This window comes from Anomaloglossus baeobatrachus, chromosome 4 (genome assembly GCF_048569485.1).
Source record: "Anomaloglossus baeobatrachus isolate aAnoBae1 chromosome 4, aAnoBae1.hap1, whole genome shotgun sequence".
NCBI lineage: Eukaryota > Metazoa > Chordata > Amphibia > Anura > Aromobatidae > Anomaloglossus > Anomaloglossus baeobatrachus.
In genome coordinates, this window is record NC_134356.1 from 416,519,354 (window position 1) to 416,539,071 (window position 19,718).

Below are 19,718 nucleotides of genomic sequence, written 5' to 3' on the forward strand. Positions count from 1 at the left end.
CAAAGCTGATTGGCCGCTGGGCTCGCCATGGCCCCGCCCCCCTACACGGATTGGCCGCTCGCCCAGGCTGCGCCCTCACACGGATTGGCCAGCCGCTCGCCCAGGCTCCGCCCCCCCACAGATTGGCCTCTCGCCCCGGCACCCTGCAGGCATTGGCAACTCGGCCACGCCACGCCCCCCTCACGCAATGGACGCTAGCTCTGCCCCCCTCCCGCGCATTCCCCGAACTGACACGGTCACGGCTCCCAGGTGAGTACTGTACAACCCCCCCCAACAGGAGCCCACATCAGCGTACGCCGCCAACCCAGCCGACACTTACCCTCGCATTGCTGGCCTTGCCGCCGTATGCTGGTGTGGGCTCCCGTGCGAGTGGGGGACGTGATGCGCTGGTAACCATGCTAGCATAGTTACCAGCACATCAAGGTCCTGCAGCGGCGGAAGATCCACACGCACACACATAACAGCACACACACACACACACATCAGATCACACTCACTCTCACACACACATCACATCGTATCCACACACTCACAGCATCCGGCGATATCGCTTGCTTCTCAGCCTCGATACTGTGCTGCTGTGACCTTCCAGGACCTGACGGAGGATCACATGGCCAGAAGCATGTGGTATCTCCGGATGTTGTGAGTATCAGCGCGTATGTGCGATTTCGTCAGTGTCTGTGAGTGTATGCGATCGGGTGTGTGTGAGTGTATGCGATCGGGTGTGTGTGAGTGTATGCGATCGGGTGTGGGTGGGTGTGTGTGAGTGTATGCGATCAGTTGTGTGTGTGAGTGTATGCGATCGGTTGTGTGTGTGAGTGTATGCGATCGGTTGTGTGTGTGAGTGTATGCGATCGGGTGTGTGTGTGAGTGTATGCGATCGGGTGTGTGTGTGAGTGTATGCGATCGGGTGTGTGTGTGAGTGTATGCGATCGGGTGTGTGTGTGTGAGTGTATGCGATCGGGTGTGTGTGTGAGTGTATGCGATCGGGTGTGTGTGTGAGTGTATGCGATCGGGTGTGTGTGTGAGTGTATGCGATCGGGTGTGTGTGTGAGTGTATGCGATCGGGTGTGTGTGTGAGTGTATGCGATCGGGTGTGTGTGTGAGTGTATGCGATCGGGTGTGTGTGTGAGTGTATGCGATCGGGTGTGTGTGTGTGTGAGTGTATGCGATCGGGTGTGTGTGTGTGTGTGTGAGTGTATGCGATCGGGTGTGTGTGTGAGTGTATGCGATCGGGTGTGTGTGTGTGTGAGTGTATGCGATCGGGTGTGTGTGTGTGTGAGTGTATGCGATCGGGTGTGTGTGTGAGTGTATGCGATCGGGTGTGTGTGTGAGTGTATGCGATCGGGTGTGTGTGTGAGTGTATGCCATCGGGTGTGTGTGTGAGTGTATGCGATCGGGTGTGTGTGTGAGTGTATGCGATCGGGTGTGTGTGAGTGTCGGCAGAGGAGCACGGCGTGCTGGAGGAGGCTGGGAGCAGAGAGGCTGATCTTGGGGAAGGCTGGGAGGGGGAGGCTGATGCTGGGGGAGACTGGGAGGGGAAGGCTGATGCTGAAGGAGGCTGGGAGGAGAGAGGCTGATCCTGGGGAAGGCTGGGAAGGGGAGGCTGATGCTGAGAGAGGCTGGAAGGAGAGAGGCTGATGCTGGGGGAGGCTGGAAGGAGAGAGGCTGAGGCTTGGAGGAGAGAGGCTGACCCTGGGGAAGGCTGGGAGAGGGAGGCTGATGCTGGGGGAGGCTGGAAGGAGAGAGGCTGATGCTGGGGGAGGCTGGAAGGAGAGAGGCTGATGCTGGGGGAGGCTGGGAAGAGAGAGAGGCTGGGAGGAGAGAGGCTGATGCTGGGGAAGGCTGGGAAGAGAGAGGCTGATGCTGGGGACAGAGAGGAGAGGCTGATGCTGGGAGGAGAGAGGCTGATGCTGGGATGAGAGAGGCTGATCCTGGGGAAGGCTGGGAGGGGGAGGCTGAGAGAAGAGAGGCTGATGCTGAGGGAGGCTGAGGCTGGGGTAGGCTGGGAGGAGAGAGGCTGATGCTAGGGACAGAAAAGGCTGATGCTGTGAGGAGAGAGGCTGATGCTGTGAGGAGAGAGGCTGATGCTGCGGGCAGAGAGGCTGATGCTGCGGGCAGAGAGGCTGATGCTGCGGGCAGAGAGGCTGATGCTGCGGGCAGAGAGGCTGATGCTGCGGGCAGAGAGGCTGATGCTGCGGGCAGCTTGGGGGATGGAGCACGATGGGGGGTGCGCAGCATGGGGGATGGAGCACGATGGGGAGTGCGCAGCATGGGGGATGGAGCACGATGGGAAGTGCGCAGCATGGCGGATGGACCACGTTTGGGAGTGCGCAGCATGGAGGATGGACCACGTTTGGGAGTGCGCAGCATGGAGGATAGAGCATGTTTGGGAGTGCGCAGCATGGCGGATGGACCACGTTTGGGAGTGCGCAGCATGGCGGATGGACCACGTTTGGGAGTGCGCAGCATGGCGGATGGAGCACGTTTGGGAGTGCGCAGCATGGCGGATGGAGCACGTTTGGGAGTGCGCAGCATGGCGGATGGAGCACGTTTGGGAGTGCGCAGCATGGCGGATGGAGCACGTTTGGGAGTGCGCAGCATGGCGGATGGAGCACGTTTGGGAGTGCGCAGCATGGCGGATGGAGCACGTTTGGGAGTGCGCAGCATGGCGGATGGAGCACGTTTGGGAGTGCGCAGCATGGCGGATGGACCACGTTTGGGAGTGCGCAGCATGGCGGACGGACCACGTTTGGGAGTGCGCAGCATGGCGGACGGACCACGTTTGGGAGTGCGCAGCATGACGGATGGAGCACGTTTGGGAGTGCGCAGCATGGCGGATGGAGCACGTTTGGGAGTGCGCAGCATGCCGGATGGTGCACGATGGGGAGTGCGCAGTATGGCGGATGGAGCACGTTGGGGACTGCGCAGCATGGCGGATGGAGCACGTTTGGGAGTGCGCAGCATGGCGGATGGACCACGTTTGGGGAGTGCGCAGCATGGCGGATGGACCACGTTTGGGAGTGCGCAGCATGGCGGGTGGAGCACGTTTGGGAGTGCGCAGCATGGCGGATGGAGCATGATGGGGGGTGCGCAGCATGGCGGATGGAGCACGTTTGGGAGTGCACAGCATGGCGGATGGAGCACGTTTGGGAATGCGCAGCATGGGGGATGCAGCACGATGGGGAGTGCGCTGCATGGGGGATGGAGCACGATGGGGGGTGTGCAGCATGGGGGATGGAGCACGATGGGAGGTGCACACCTCCCCCCAACACACACGCGCACTGCACAACACACACACACACACTGGGAACCACAAACAACGCCCTACACAGACACCCACACACACACACAGACAACGCTGCACACACACACACACACAACACCCAACACACAAACACCGCAGCACACACAAATATACGCACATACCGCACAACACACACATTGCTCAAAACATACCTCCCCCCAAAACACACCACACACACACAAACAAACCGCACAACACACACACACACAATACTACAGACACACAGCGCTCCACAAACAACGCAACACACGCAACACACATACAACACCGCTCTCACCCCCCGCCACACCCAGAACATGTACAGCGCCCTACACAAACACTTGGTAACTACACACAACAACATCTATATATCTATATATAACAAAAATCATACATGAACTACACAATACGTATATTGTAGAATACCCGATGCGTAGAATCGGGCCACCTTCTAGTATATATATATATATATATATATATATATATATATATAATCCATAGCTATTGTTTTATACTAAACTTACCATATTGAAATGTATTGCTTGCACTATTTGCAGAGAAGTGTGGGGACAGTGCGTGCTCCCCATCACATGCTGTAGAATTTTGTCACAAATCTTATATCGCTCAATATCAGAAACAAACAAAACATCTTGCAGCCACACTCTGACTACAACTCCCATAAGGCTCTCTATAACGCCATCTTCGATAACGGCCGCCAAAATTTCCTCACATAGAAGCTGACTAGAGAACAGGTAGTCCCTTATTTTCAGAACGAGGCTTGGACAGCAATATAGATCACTCCGCCCATGTATTCTGACTCCTCCTCTCCCTTCTCTGTTTTTAAGTCTTCCTCCGCGACCGGCGCGTCATTATTTGGCGAGGTCACGTGACAGCGGTTCTTGTAGTCGGTTGTATTATTTACGTGTATGAAGGGAAGTCCCCCGGAGAACGAAGACGTCGGCGGCGTCAACACCGACAGCGGGGTCCAGGGGGAAGCGACAGTGAGGCTCGACCCCTCAGTCAGATATATAAACACCGACTGAGACTACAGCCCCGGATAGCTGAGCCCGGGGGAGAGAAAAATAAGTCCCGCTTTCTGTGTCAACGACAAGCCTATTTTCCAGCCCTCAGCGCTGCGGCCAGCCGAGTGGGAGACCCCGGGGGGGAGCTGAAGCCATGTCATCTCCCAGCCCGGGCAAGAGGCGGATGGACACGGATGTGGTCAAACTGTATCCTTCTCGGGGTGCTGGGCATAAGTGGGGGGCGGTGAGGACTGCGGCTGGGAAAGCTTCATTGTGGCTGCCATCTTACCTTGTCATGGCTGCTGGACAGCAGTGAAGTGAGGAGTGTAGTCTACGTGTCCTCCAGTATACAGTGCTGGGGCCCCGCTGTATATACTGCATACTTTGTATATGTGTCCTCTATATAGTCTTGGGGGCCCACTGTATATATAAGGTATATTATATATGATGTATGTGTCCTATATACTCCCTGCTCTGGGGCCCCACAGTATATACATATGTGTCCTTTATACAGTGCTGGGGGCCAACTGTATATATACTGAATACTATATATATGTGTCCTGTTTACAGTGCCGAGGACTCCCTGTATACTATATAGATTATGTATCTGTCCTATATACTCTCACTGCTGGGAGCCCACTGTATACTTTATATGTGACTCATAAACAGTGCTGGGGCCCGCTGTATGTATACTGAATACTAATATATATATATATATATATATATATATATATATATATATATATATATATATACTCTCCTGTTTAGTGCTGAGGGCCCCCTTTATACTATATAGATTATTGTCCTATATACTCTCATTGCTGGAGGCCCACTGTTTACTTAATATATGTGACTTGTATACAGTGCTAGGGGCCTACTGTGTATATATGCTGTAATATACATATGATGTATGTGTCCCCTATAGACTCCCAGTGCTGGGGGTGCACTGTATATACCATAGATATGTATCTGCCCTCCTATATGTGTCTTCTTATATGTTCCCAGTGCTGGAGTGTCACTATATGATGTATGTGTCCTATTCTCAGGGGATCTGATTACAAGTAGTTGCTGAGCCCTAGGGCTGCCATGGCTCTCAGGCCCATTATATCATATTATTGGTGGGCTGGGGAGGGAGGGGGACACGGATGTGGAAATTTTCCTGGCTTGTGTTGAGCTGCTTTCTTCTCACCATTTCTATAAGCTGATCTTTGTACTTCCAGCACTTATCTTTGTCCCTTTAAGAGCTGTCAAACCCTACTTGTGTGTGACCTGTCCCTGCTTTCTGTGACCTGTCCTATATTAATAATCTGTTGTTTTGGTCATGTTACGTGTCATCAGGGCTCGGTGCTCTCGCCTTATTTCTGTCGTGGTGGGTTTTTTTTTTCGTTGTAAGGCCGCACACAAAAGGCTGTTGTCACATCAGTACTAGATCGGGCCCCATTGCTGATCCTTTCTGCTTCGTCTCTATTGTAGAGGAATAAGGCAGATTTCTCACTAATGTGCAGGTTCCTCACCCCGGAGCTTAAATTAGATCGCTAACCACAGCGTATGTTTTGTGTGTTCACGCACCGTTTGGGCGAGAGGCTGCCTCTTTGTTCATTTCTAGCTACAGACACAATCATTTCTGAAAAGTGTCATTACATTAAATGAACACGCAGAATCCCATTGGACTTTTCAGGTCTGCAATGCAGGATCTCCGGTGAAGAAAGGGTCACCTGCCTCCAGTATACATTAGTAATGTAGATTCCATATTGTATTGTATTCTTTACGCTGTATACTATTGTACAGAAGGAGGATTTGAGCCCGCATTAAGTAGCTTTCGCACAACTAACCCCCCCCCCCCCTTCATTCCTTCCCTCCCTGGGGTGTGCAAAGTTAACTTTGGTATCTAAGATTGCAGACCTTGTATGCTGCCTAGGGGTCTGTCTGGCACCAATGGCTTTAAGGGGGCTGTGCTAAAGGAAGGGGGGTGTGAATTGGCTCAGAAGCTGTTTTGTATGAATGTTATTCCTCTCCACCCTTCTATTTTGCTGGAAGTCCATTTGCCCTAGTGTATAAAGTGGGAGAGGACACTATAGGTTTGTTTTGCTCCCAAGAAAAGAAGGTGGTGGGTTTTTGCTGTGAAAGGGAGTTTTGTTGGAGATGTTTGGTGAAGCGGAGGAGGAATGTGACCCTCCAGTCTCCTTGGTTAGCACCCAGGCCTAAATTCAGCCATAGTTTATGATCTAGGAGATATATTTTAGGAAACACCTTTTTAGTCTACGTGAATAGTGTCAAACCAGTTACGAGGGGGTTAATGCATGGGTATCTTTTTAGGATCTGTTTTAATACTGAGGTGGAAATGTTTAGGGCTTGGTAATGACAACCAGCCTTCAGAAATTGTGAGTCACTGATGTTTCATTCCCCCTCCCTACAGCTGGCCCTATTTTTATGCCTATTACTTATGACCTTCTTCTCGGCTTGGATTGATCGTTGTGTTTGTGAAGTTTGTTTATGTCTTATATCGTGGATCAGAAAAGATCCATCTTGTCATGTCGAAAAGTTTCTCCGAGTTCAACCCCTATTTTAGGGAAAAGGTCAGATATAAGGTTTAAAGGCCCTCGTCTGTGTATGATGTAAACCTGCAGCCCCTACCCACTTCCGTAACTTCCTTGTAAAACTGTTGCATATTACTAGAGCCGAGCTGGAGGGCTGAGCTGCTTGTTTTGTCAGCTCGCTGTCATGTTATTGGCTGCTCTGTTACTACCCGGAAGCAGGCGAGAGGACGGCCAAGCAAACAGCTGATCACTGACAAAGGAGCTGTTCTGTGTATGGAGGCTCCTGGCCATGCAGGATGTGTGTACATGGTGGGAAGGCATTTGGTGTGGCCAAGTCATCACCTTACCGCAACTTTTATTTTTCGGCTTTCCATTTCACTTTATAGACTGCGAGGACCGTTTAGCTGTTAAATATAAGGATTACATTTTGTTGTTTCAGTGCAATTTGAATATTAAAGCCAATAATTTTTGCATTTTGTTAGACGTAATGGATCTTCCAAAATCATACTGGGTTTTTGGTGTTTTATACCTCTCCTTTATTATAGTTGGATTAAAGTTGTATCATTTTATTATTTTATTTTATTTTTATCTTCAAGAATTTTTTTCTTTTCTTTTCACTGTCCCGGATAAATTTTTGCACTTTGTTGCAGTTTTTAAAATCCACATGTAATCTTTTTTTCAGCTAAAAAAAAGTCCTTTGTTTTTGCTAATCACAATGATTGCATAGTCCAGCTAAGTTCCCTGTCCATAAACATGCTTGTGAATGTTAAATTCCATTTTGCTCCAGTCTAGTTATTCTGATCTCTATTTGGAGACAGTTGGGGTACGCTAATAAATATTGTTCGCAGGGTCTGCTGAGATTATTTTATGTTTGTGGGCACCTTTTGGGGTGTGGTAACAGTTCATGATCATTTTTCCCAAGGGCATAGACCTCTCATAGTATGCCTTCTGAATCTTGCAAGATTTGGGCTCGCCAGACACATTAGATAAGTGTCAACCTAAGGCTGTGTGCATGTTGCGTTCTATTACGCAGCGTAAAATAGTCACTGCATGTGCATCTCAGAACGCAGCCGAAGAGCTGCGTTCTGAGACTCATTCGGCAGAACGCAACGTGCACACGTTCCTGCAGAATTCATGCGTTCTGGATGCTTGATCTGCCATGGGAAAAGCATCCAGAGCGCACATTTTTGACAGTGCGGTACCACTCGGCTCTGCTGCATCCCCATAGACTTGCAGCAGAGCCGACTGCGACCGGAATGTCAAAAAGAGCACATGGCTGGCTGCGGGAGACAGCCGCGCGATCAGAATGAACTCGGGTGAACTTCATCGAGACAGCAACGCGATCACTGGTGCCGTCACTCAGGTTACCCGCGGCCACAGGTCTCGGGTGGAGGACTCGAGCTGGCCGCGGACGTCACCTCCGACATCCCCGCACACAACCCGACATCCCCGTACACATTCAGACACTACAGCCCTCATCATCACCACACACACACCGGCATTACCTCAGTGACGTCCCTGCTGACAGCGCGACTCACTTCAGTTTCTGCATGGAGCGGACAGGAGCGGCGGTGTACTGCCGCTCCGGTCAGCTTCATGTAGCAGAGCTGGATGTGTCGCGGGACCTCGTGGATTATGCCTGACCTGGAGGTGTGTTTGGGGATTTTAATAAAGTGGTGAAAGAGGGTGGTTTTTGTCTTTTATTTCAAATAAAGGATTTTTCGGGTGTATGTGTTTATTTACTTTCACCAGGTTAATCATTGGGGGTGTCTCATAGACGCCTGCACTGATTAACTATGACATAGTGGCAGCTATGGGCTGCTGCCATTAACTCCTTATTACCAGATTGCCACCGTACCAGGGCAGTTCTGGATGAGCCGGGTACTGTCCCAGGACTGTCACATCTAATCCATGCGGCAATTGCGGGCGGCTGCTGGCTGATATTTTTAGGCTGGGGGGCGCCCCATAACGTGGGGCTCTCCATCCTGAGAATACCAACCTTCAGCCGTGTGGCTTTACCCTGGCTGGTATCAAAATCGGGCGGGACCGCACGGCGTTTTTTTTTTAAATTTATTTATTTTCCTGCACTAGATAGACCCGCCCACCGGCGGCTGTGATTGGTTGCAGTGAGACAGCTGTCACTCAGCATGGGGGTGTGTCTGACTGCAACCAATCAGAGGCGCCGGTGGGCGGGGGAAGCAGGGAAAACGAGATTGAATAATGGGCGGCCGGCATTTTCAAAACCAGGAGAAGCCGCCGGAGCAGTGTGACAGCCGTGCAGCTGATCGGTGAGTATGAGAGAGGGGGGAGAGGGTTAGACCGACAGAGAGAGAGACCGACCGACAGGGAGACACAGGGACCGACAGATAAACAGAGAGAGAGACCGACATTACAACCAATACGCACAAAAGAAGTGACATGTTACTTCTTAGAACGTGCGCTTCGGGCAGCAGCCGAAGCGCTGCGCTCTAATACGCCACGTGCGCACGGCTCCTGCATAATCTTCATAGATTATGCTGGGGACGCAGGATGCATGCAGTTACACTGCGGTGCAGATCGCAGCGTAGCTGCATGTAAATACGCAACGTGCGCACATAGCCTAATGATGACTCTCCCAACTCTTCTTCCTCCCCCCCCCCCCCATACAGAGCTGGATGATTCGGTGTTCTCTATTTTGGATTGGTGGATTGATTAAATTCCATCCGCCTGATCTTTATGTCCTCCTATATAATCTGGCTGGAGGGAGTTGGGAAGCCCCAATAAACCTCATATGGTTGGCTGACATTGGGAGGTTTGGTGTTTTATCGTAATGTATGGTGGTCTTTAATTTGTCATTGTTGCAGATACATAGCATTGCACCCCCTTCATGACCCTATGTAAGAGAGAAACAGTATCTGGTTATTGCCACCTCCGACATGCTGGGAAAGCTGATTGTTTTAGGCTTCAGCCACATTGTATATTCAGCTGTGTGACACCTGTTGAAACAGTTGAACATACATGAAATAACATTTGTGCATATTTTTGGGGTTTTATGTTGCACAAAAATTACAATCTTCTTTCCCAAAGCAACACTTTATTCTGATTGCCATTTGAGATTTGCTACCATGTGTCCTTTAAAAAAAAAATAAAAAAAAAAAATCTGCAATAAAGGGGTTCTCCGCATGTATGTTGTGCAGAGGACCTAATGTGTTACGGCCACTGCTGAGTTCTGTAGATCTGCTCCTATGATCTGCAGTATTCAGTGGTGTTTATATTGACTGAGGATGTGTAGTGTAGCTTCTCTGTTTACATCTGGCCGGAGCTAATAACAGCTGATTGATAGAGGTGCTTGCTGTCAGACTTCACCAATCTTATATTGATTACCTATCTTGAGGAAAGGCGATTAACATTATATGAAAACAAAAAACACATCCCAACATTTAATACACCCATAATGTATGGGCACGTGAGCTTGTGACTTGCAACTTAGCTGACAGTCTAGCTCTTGCAGCAGCTATGGTTGCTGTCAGCACTGATCCAGGCTGTGTAACACTCTAGATACCATGGTAAATAGCAGCAGTGGCATTTATATGGTTGAGAAGGGGCTTCATATCACCCCGCCACCTCTCCCAGTGAAGCCAAGGCTTGGCCTATAGTTTTGCCACCAGGGTGTGTTATACAGCTGGGCTCCTGCTGTAACTGCTAGGTTTGGCATTCTTACGATCCTAGCAGTTTAACAGCTCATATGCCACAGTCAATATGTAAAGCGGCACATGAGGAGTGCGATTAAAGTAAATTGCTCCTGTTGTCAACCCCATAGTGTGGTGGATGATATGGTTTTAAAGAATTCAGATCCTCGCAGTTTCAGCATCTCAAAGGGATATCAATCCCACTGTCATCTCATCGGCACCCCTGCAGCACGATTGCGGGGTATTAATGGGCTATCTATGGCAGTTGGATGTTGTTGTGTATGGTCTGCCATACACAAGGTGATGTCTGATAGGCTAATGTCAAGCACTGACAGGATAGTATAATACACAGCATTACTGAAGTAGTGTTTGTGTATAACTAATGCAATCATTTTCATGTATTTTAACGGTACTAACAAGTATTGTTAAAACCCCCTCAAACACTCCATAAAATCAGTTTTCCCTGTAAATAAATGTTTTAAACTGGAAAAGATATATGTAGCTCAAAAAGTCACACATGTACTATAAATCCGAATAGGTATGTACTTATACATGCCTGAGGTTAGAGGTTGACCACTACTTTTACATTGATGGCCTAGCCTTAGCATAGGTGATCAATGTCTGAACCACTGGGGCCAGACCCCTCACCCCTGCCGATCAGTTGCTCTCGGTCCCGACAGCAGGCAGCTGGAAATGCTCAGTTCCAGAGCTGCTTAGGCTTCTGCTCGTAGACACTGCCAGGTACCGCACATCCGCCTCCTTTTCAGATCAATAGGAGGCGGATGTGCAGTACCTGGCCGCGGCCACCATCAGAAGATGGAGCAGCTCCGGAACTGAGCATTACTGCCTGCTGCCACCGCTGGGACCAAGAGCAACTGAACGGTGGGGGTGAGGAGTGTTGGACCCTGGCCGATCAGACGTTGATGACCTAAGGATAGGCCATCATTGTAAAAGTAGTGGACAACACCTTTAATGCAAGACTTTGTCTCCTAATTCATGCAATTTAGGCTAGTCCACAACTACACATAGCAATTAAGATGTTCTAGCTCCAGCAATAAAATTTTACAAGGCTTTATCTATTTAAAAAAAAAAATACACATAATACAGTGGAACCTTGGTTAACGAGAACAATCCGTTCTGGGAGTGTGCTTGTTAACCAAGTTACTCGTTCAGCAAAGCAAGATTTCCCATAGGAAATCATTGCAATGCAAACAATTCATTCCACAACTTGTTAATGTACCATCCTGGTCCCCTATTGTGTCACTCCACACATGCACAAACTCACACACAACTCGCGTGCACACACACGCAAAACACACACATATTATGCTCACCTTACCTTCCGTTCCATTGCCAGTCTCCTGGGACTTGCTGTTCGCTGGTACGAGCTGTGTATCGGGTAACCATGACGATGAGGGAGGAACTTCCGCACCCAGAGTGCTGACGTCAAAGGCAGAGCCGCTTGCCTCTGATTGGTCAGCACGCTGCCTTTGAGTAGCGTCTGACAGCGGAAGTTCCTGCCTCGTCGCTATGGTTACCGAAACACAGCCTGGAGCGGCGAACTACAGGACCCAGGAGGCCGGCAATGAAACGGAAGGTACACATTATGCTCACCTTACCTTCCGTTCCATCGCCGTCCTCCTGGATCTTGTAGTTCGCCTCAAGGATTCCTCCCTCGTCGCGATGCACCGACTAACTACAAGAACAATGAGGCCGGCGATGGAACGGAAGGTAAGGGGAGCATAATACTGTATGTGCGTGCGTGTTTGTGTGGACTGCAAGAGCGGGTCAGAGCGCGGTGGATGTACGGAACCGGAAGTGTGTGCGGTGAGGATTTTGCTTGTACAGCAAAGCTTTCTTGTAAACCGTTACAAATTTACAGAAAGCTTTGCTTAAGCGAAATTCTCGTTAAGTGGGTTACTCGCTAAGCGAGGTTCCACTGTACACATCTTGGCAATTGCAAAATGTCTGCAAAATTGCAACAAGTTTTGAGCGGAACATGGCTTCTGTTAAGAGGAATTCAGCGTGGAACATGGGGTTTTGTAGATATTTTTCAAATATGTTGTACTATAACACTTAATATGTATCCCGCATGGTGATACTTCTGCAAACGTAGTGAAATGTAAAAAAATTTTTTATATAAATTACTATTCTTATTGAACGCATCTGTAAAACTATATCCTTAGTTACCCTGAATGCTGAATTCCATATGTAAAAATGTGTGTATGTATAATATGTATGTACAGTGCCTTGCGAAAGTATTTGGACCCCTTGAATTTTTCAACCTTTTCCCACATTTCAGGTTTCAAACCTAAAGATAAAAAATTTAATGTTCTGGTGAAGAATCAACAAGTGGGACACAATTGTGAAGTTGAACGAAATTTAATGCTTATTTTAAACTTTTGTAAAAAAAAGAATAAACTGAAAATTGGGGCGTGCAATATTATTAGTCCCCTTTACCTTCAGTGCAGCAAACTCACTCCAGAAGTCCATTGAGGATCTCTGAATGATCCAATGTTGTCCTAAATGACTGATGATGATAAATATAAGCCACCTATGTGTAATCAAGTCTCCGTATAAATGCACCTGCTCTCTGATAGTCTGTGTTCTGTTTAAAGCATAGATCGCATCATGAAGACCAAGGAACACAACAGGCAGGTCCGTGATACTGTTGTGAGGAAGTTTAAACCTGGATTTGGTTACAAAAAGATTTTCACAACTTTAAACATCCCAAGAAGCACTGTGCAAGTGATCATATTGCAATGGAAGGAATATCCTACCACTGCAAATCTACAAAGACCCGGCCATCCTTCAAAAATTTAATCTCGAACAAGAAGACTGATCAGAGATGCAGCCAAGAGGCCCATGATCACTCTGGATGAACTGCAGAGATCTACAGCTGAGGTGGCAGAGTCTGTCCATAGGATAACAATCAGTCGTACACTGCACAAAGCTGCCTTTATGGAAGAGTGAATCAAAAAAGGTCCATGGAGCCTCTGTTAGGAGTCTCAACACAGAAAATGGAAGAGTGGCAAGAAGAAAGCCATTTCTCAAAGATATCCATAAAAAGTGTATATAAAGTTTGCCACAAGCCACCTGGGAGACACACCAAACATGTGGAAAAAGGTGCTCTGGTCAGATGAAACTAAAATCGAACTTTTTGGGCACAATGCCAAACGATATGTTTGGCGTAAAAGCAACACAGCTAATCACCCTGAACACACCATACTCACTGTCAAATATGGTGGTGCCAGTTTCATAGTTTGGGCCTGCTTTTCTTCAGCAGGGACAGGGAACATGGTTAAAATTAATGGGAAGATGGATGGAGCCAAATACAGGACCATTCTTGAAGAAAACCTGTTGGAGTCTGCAAAAGACCTGAGACTGGGACGGAGATTTGTTTTCCAACAAGACAATGATCCCAAACATAAAGCAAAATCTACAATGGAATGGTTCACCAACGTATCCAGGTGTTAGAATGGCCAAGTCCAAGTCCGGACCTGAATCCAATCGAGAATCTGTGGAAAGAGCTGAAAACTGCTGTTCACAAACACTCTCCATTCAACCTCACTCAGCTCCAGCTGTTTACAAAGGAAGAATGGGCGAGAATTTCAGTCTCTCGATGTGCAAAACTGATAGAGACAAAGCCCAAGCGACTTGCAGCTGTAATCGCAGCCAAAGGTGGCGCTACAAAGTATTAACTTAAAGGGGCCAAATAATATTGCACGCCCCAATTTTCAAATTATTTTTTTATAAGTTTAAAATAAGCAATAAATTTCGTTGAACTTCACAATTGTGTTCCACTTGTTGTTGATTCTTCACCATAACATTAAAATTTTGTATCTTTTATGTTTGAAACCTGAAATGTGGGAAAAGGTTGAAAAATTCAAGGGAGCCGAATACTTTTGCAAGGAGCTGTATGTACAGTACAGACCAAAAGTTTGGACACACCTTCTCATTCAATGAGTTTTATTTATTTTCAGGACTCTGAAAATTGTAGATTCACATTGAAGGCATCAAAACTATGAATTAAAACATGTGGAATGAAATACTTAGTGTGAAACTGAAAATTTGTTATATTCTAGGTTCTTCAAAGTAGCCACCTTTTGCTTTCATTACTACTTTGCACACTCTTGGCATTATCTTGATGAGCTTCAAGAGGTAGTCACCGGAAATGGTTTTCCAACAGTCTTGAAGTAGTTCCCAGAGATGCTTAGCACTTGTTGGCCCTTTTTGCCTTCACTCTGCGGACCAGCTCACCCCAAACCATCTCGATTGGGTTGAGGTCTGGTGACTGTGGAGACCAGGTCATCTGGCGTAGCACCCAATCACTTTCTTAGTCAAATAGCCCTTACACAGCCTGGAGGTGTGTTTGTGGTCATTGTCCTGTTGAAAAATAAATGATGGTCCAACTAAACGCAAACCGGATGGAATAGCACGCTGCTGCAAGATGCTGTGGTAGCCATACTGGTTCAGTATGCCTTCAATTTTGAATAAATCCCCAACAGTGTAACCAGAAAAGCACCCCCACACCATCACACCTCCTCCTCCATGCTTCACGGTGGGAACCAGCCATGTAGAGTCCATCCATTCATCTTTTCTACAAAGACACGGTGGTTGGATCCAAAGATCTCAAATTTGGACTCATCAGACCAAAGCACAGATTTCCACTGGTCTAATGTCCATTTCTTGTGTTCTTTAGCCCAAACAAGACTCTTCTGCTTGTTGCCTGTCCTTAGCAGTGGTTTCCTAGCAGCTATTTTACCATGAAGACCTGCTGCACAAAGTCTCCTTTTAACAGTTGTTCTAGAGATGAGGTGTGTCCAAACTTTTGGTCAGTACTGTATGTATGTGTGTATATATACAAAGCATGGCGAGGTCTGTACTTTTTATTGTAGGTACACTTCAACTGTGACTGACAGGATTTTCTTGGGGGGGGGGGGGGGAATTCTATTGTATGATTTTTAAATAATTAACTTGCTTTTTATTGCATTAAATAAGTAGTGTTTGATAACCAGAAAGAATTCTGCCTTTTTTTTTTTTTTTTTTTTTAGAAACACACCTACGCTGCACTCATCTTTATTTATTGCACCTGTTTGACACTGTTACCTGTATGAAAGTCACCTGTCCACACACTCACACTCCAACCTATTCACCATGGCCAAGACCAAAGAGCTGTTTAAGGCCACTAGGGACAAAATTGTAGATCTGTACAAGCTGAGATGAGCTATAGGATAATGGGCAAGCAGCTTGGTGAGAAGACTGTTGGCACAATTAATAGAAAATGGAAGACAGACAAGATGACTGTCAATCTTAGTTTGGGGCTCCATGCAAGATCTCGCTTCGTGGGGTAATGATGATTCTGAGAGAGGTCAAAAATTAGCCCAGGACTTCACAGGAGGACCTCGTTAATGACCTGAAGAGAGATGGGATCAAAATCGCAAAGATTAGTTAGTAACACACTATGATGTCATGGATTAAAATCCTGCAAGGCATGCAAGCTTCCCCTGATCATGCCAGCACATGTCCAGGCCTATTTGAAGTTTGCCAATGGCCATCTAGATGATTCAGAGGAGGCATGTTATCAGGTGAGACAAAAATAAAGCTTTTGGGTTTGAACGCCACTCGCGGTGTTTGGAGGAAGAAAGAGGAGTAGAATCCCAAGAACACTGTCCAAACTGTGAAGCATATTGGGGGAGCTTTTCTGCAAAGGGTAGAGGACAACTGCACCATATTGAAGGTAGGATAGATGTATCGTGTTATTTTGACCAACAACCTCCTTTCCTCAGTAACAGTATTGAAGATGGGTCATGGCTGGGTCTTTCAGCATGACTAGGACCGAAACGCACAGCCAGGGCAACCAAGGAGTGGCTCCGTAAGAAGCATTGCAAGGTCCTGGAGTTGGCCTAGCCAGTCTCCAGACCAGAACCAAATAGGAAATCTTTGGAGGATGCTGAAACTCAATGTTACCCAGTGATTTCACCCCCCCCCCCCCTTCCCCGAAACAACATGAAAGATCTGTGTGGAAGAGTGGGCCAAAATCCCTGCTGCAAACAAAGTTACTCATCTAGCAAAGCAAGATTTCCCATAGGAAATTATTGGAATGCAGATAATTTGTTCCACAACTTGTTCAATGTCCCATTCAACGCACACAAACATTATAGTCACCTTACCTTCTGTTCCATCGCCGGCCTTCTTCTAGTTCGCCGGTACAGGATGTGTATCGGGTAACCATCGCGACTGATCCAGAACTTCCGCTGTCAGAATGCTGACGTCAAAGGCAGGAGCCATTTGCCTCTGATTGGTCAACGCGCTGCCTTTGAGTAGCAGTTGACAGCGAAACGTCCTCCCTCGTCGCAATGGTTAGCCGATACACATCCTGTACTGGCGGACTAAAAGAACCAGGAGGCCGGCGTGGGAACGGAACTGAAGGTAAGGTCAGCATTGTGTGTGTGTGTGTGTGTGTGTGGACTGCAAGAGCGGGTTAGAGTGCAGTGAATGTACGGAACTAGAAGTGTGTGCGGTGAGTATTTGCTCGTACGGCAGGGCTTGCTCGTAAACGGAGTTACGAATTTACAGCAAGCTTTGCTCGTAAAGCGAAATACTCGCTAACTGGGTTACTCGTTAACTGAGGTTCCACTGTACTTATTTTCCCCACTCTGTGCTCTCACTGCAGAGCTGTGTGATTATAATGCTGGATTCCCACAAGTGTATGGTTTCCGATGTGAGCGCATGGGATGCGATATGCTAATGACCCTCAGCTATCACTCTTCTGCCAGCGTGAGCAGAGTTTCAGGCCACTGTGATCCGATCCTGCAATTGGATCACAGCTGCTGCTGCTGCGGAGGGATTAATCTCCTCCATTCTCAGCTGATGCGATTATTGCACTGCACTCAGATATCATCCGAGTGCAATCAGATGTTTCACTCGTACCCATAGACTTATTTGGGTGCGAGTAACATGTCTCTTCCTGACAATCGCAGCATGATGAGAAAAAGCTGAACATCTGCTCTCCCTTACTAAATATCATTGGTCTGAGTGCAATGCTAGATTTTGTCGCATTGCACTCGTGTGAGTCATATGCTTCTGTAAGTGTAGCCTAATTGACACATCTACAGGTACCTCTCAGCTTTAGCCTCCATTTCACAGGCACATAGCGTTGCAATATTATTGCGGTACCACAGAAAGCTGAAAAAAAGTGGTTGTAAGAAAACATTTCAATTCTGTTACTTGTCTAACACTTGTAACTCCTCCTTTTACTTAAAGGGGTTGTCCAATACTAGAATAACCCCTTCTGATTCCGCATGCCAGGTAAAATAATAAAGCCTATACTCCTCTCTCGTAATGGCGCCCTTAAACTGGTGTCTGGGATCACGTGCAGTTGTCACGTCACATTGAGCCCCATGTTCAAATAGCATTGGCTTCTTTCTCCCTGCCTTTGGATCAAAGGAGTTAATCAACAGGAAGGAAGTGAGCGCTACTGAGCAGTTTTAAGGAAACCATTTAAAAAGAAAAAAAAAAAAAATCGTGTGTTTATAGATGGATGGATAGATATAGATATATCTAATATTTTTTTTTTTCTCACATTCCAACTCCAAGAGTGTACTCAAAAGCAAGCAGGAGTTTTATGAACCAGAGTATACTACCGTTGAAAACTACATGATTTAATTAAAAAAATTAACCCTCATACAGTTCCTTTTGGTGGAGAATTTTAAAATGTACAGCTTCCCAAGTAAGGTGACAAGCGTGTTATTTGTTTTACATAAAGTGCATCTATTGTACTAAAATATAAAAACCTAGATCTAAGTACATGAGTTGCTTTAATTGAGCAGACTCCTAGCATAGTTTGTGCAGCACCTGAATAGCAGAAAATTTAAAACACGAAAGCAAACATAACATAATGTGTCAGCCAGTAGATAGAAAAATATTCAGAGTTCGAGTCCTTAGTAACCTTTTCAATGGCTATTTGAAAATATGCTAACAAAGCAAGCTTTCAAGACTATTCATGCCTGATGAAGAGACCCGAGTAACCTCAGAAGCTTCCCATTTGTTAACACCTTTTTAATGGCTTATTGAGAAGATGCCAACTACTGGTGACTCTTGATTTTGAATATTTTCCCTGTAAAGAGCAATCAAAGTTGGTTATTCATAAGATGGGAGAATCAACTTGCTGTACTCTGATCCATTGGCAAGGTCCATAATCTGTGACCATTGTACGGGAGGTTGGCAAACTTTCTTACCACCTGGCATTCCCAAATTTTTTTTTTTTTTTTTTAGCTGGGCTGTCGTGATTAATGTCGTGTGTATCACGCCGCCATGATGTTTCTCCTGCTTGGTTAATCAAAAGAAGAGCTGCCAAGTCTTGCCACTCAGGATATTCACACTGCTCCGGTCCAGTGGACACAATTACTAACCTCCAATGGACTGAAGTCTTGTTCAATTCTATCTTCTCCAGTAATAAGAGGGAAGGTGCTGAAGATATAGGAATGTTGCTTATTAAAGCAACACTGCGTTTTTCTTTGTCCCTTTCCAGCACTGGAGTGGCGCTTAAATTTAAGTCCCTTGCCCCCATTCTTATACTACATCTCCCGGCATCTTCATCTTTTTGAAATTTTTGGATTTTTTTTTTTTTTTTTTTTATGTTGCTCTAGTCCCACGGTGCCGTCTTGTGACTAACGTTTGAAAGGCTGGAAGTCTTAAGTTGGGTCACAAGCACTCCATACATCTGAGAGCCAGAACAAGGCTCTCATAGACTTATTTTGAGTCTTAATCGCTGGCGTGCTTCACGAAACACTGGAGAAGCTGGCAGGTCACAAATCGCCAACTGGAGCGGCAGTGATAGAAAACAAAGTTTTAAAACTGCTCAATTTTCTAGTTTGTGTTTTTTTTTTTTTTTGTCAAATTTCAAGCATTTTATAGAGAAACAAGATATCAAACTAAATGTTCTACTCAGACTTATGAAAATAATCTGAATCATTGGAATATGTAGAAGCATTCCAAAGTTTTACCACATACGGTCAAGAATGGAAATACTGGCTGTGATAGGAAAGGGGTTAAGTATAAATTTACAAAGTGTAAAGAAGTGGTCTCCAACTTTTTTTTTTTTTTTAAGCTGAAGAGCCACATTCAGCGCCAAGAAATGGTTGCAAGCCACACCCAGCGCCTTCCTTCCCCAGTAGTGACACCCAGAGTCTCCCATTATCTG

At 46.8% G+C, this 19,718-nt stretch overlaps 1 protein-coding gene across 1 annotated transcript in view; it reads left to right on the plus strand.

Moving 5' to 3' along the window:
- The first annotated feature begins 4,135 nt into the window (after positions 1–4,135).
- The window catches only part of UBE2H (ubiquitin conjugating enzyme E2 H), a 90,703-nt gene continuing 75,120 nt past the window's right edge, over positions 4,136–19,718 (plus strand). The window contains exon 1 of the mRNA XM_075345356.1: positions 4,136–4,515. Within this exon, the coding sequence (XP_075201471.1) occupies positions 4,463–4,515 (53 nt within the window). The 5' untranslated portion in view covers positions 4,136–4,462. The remainder of the gene's footprint in view (positions 4,516–19,718) is intronic.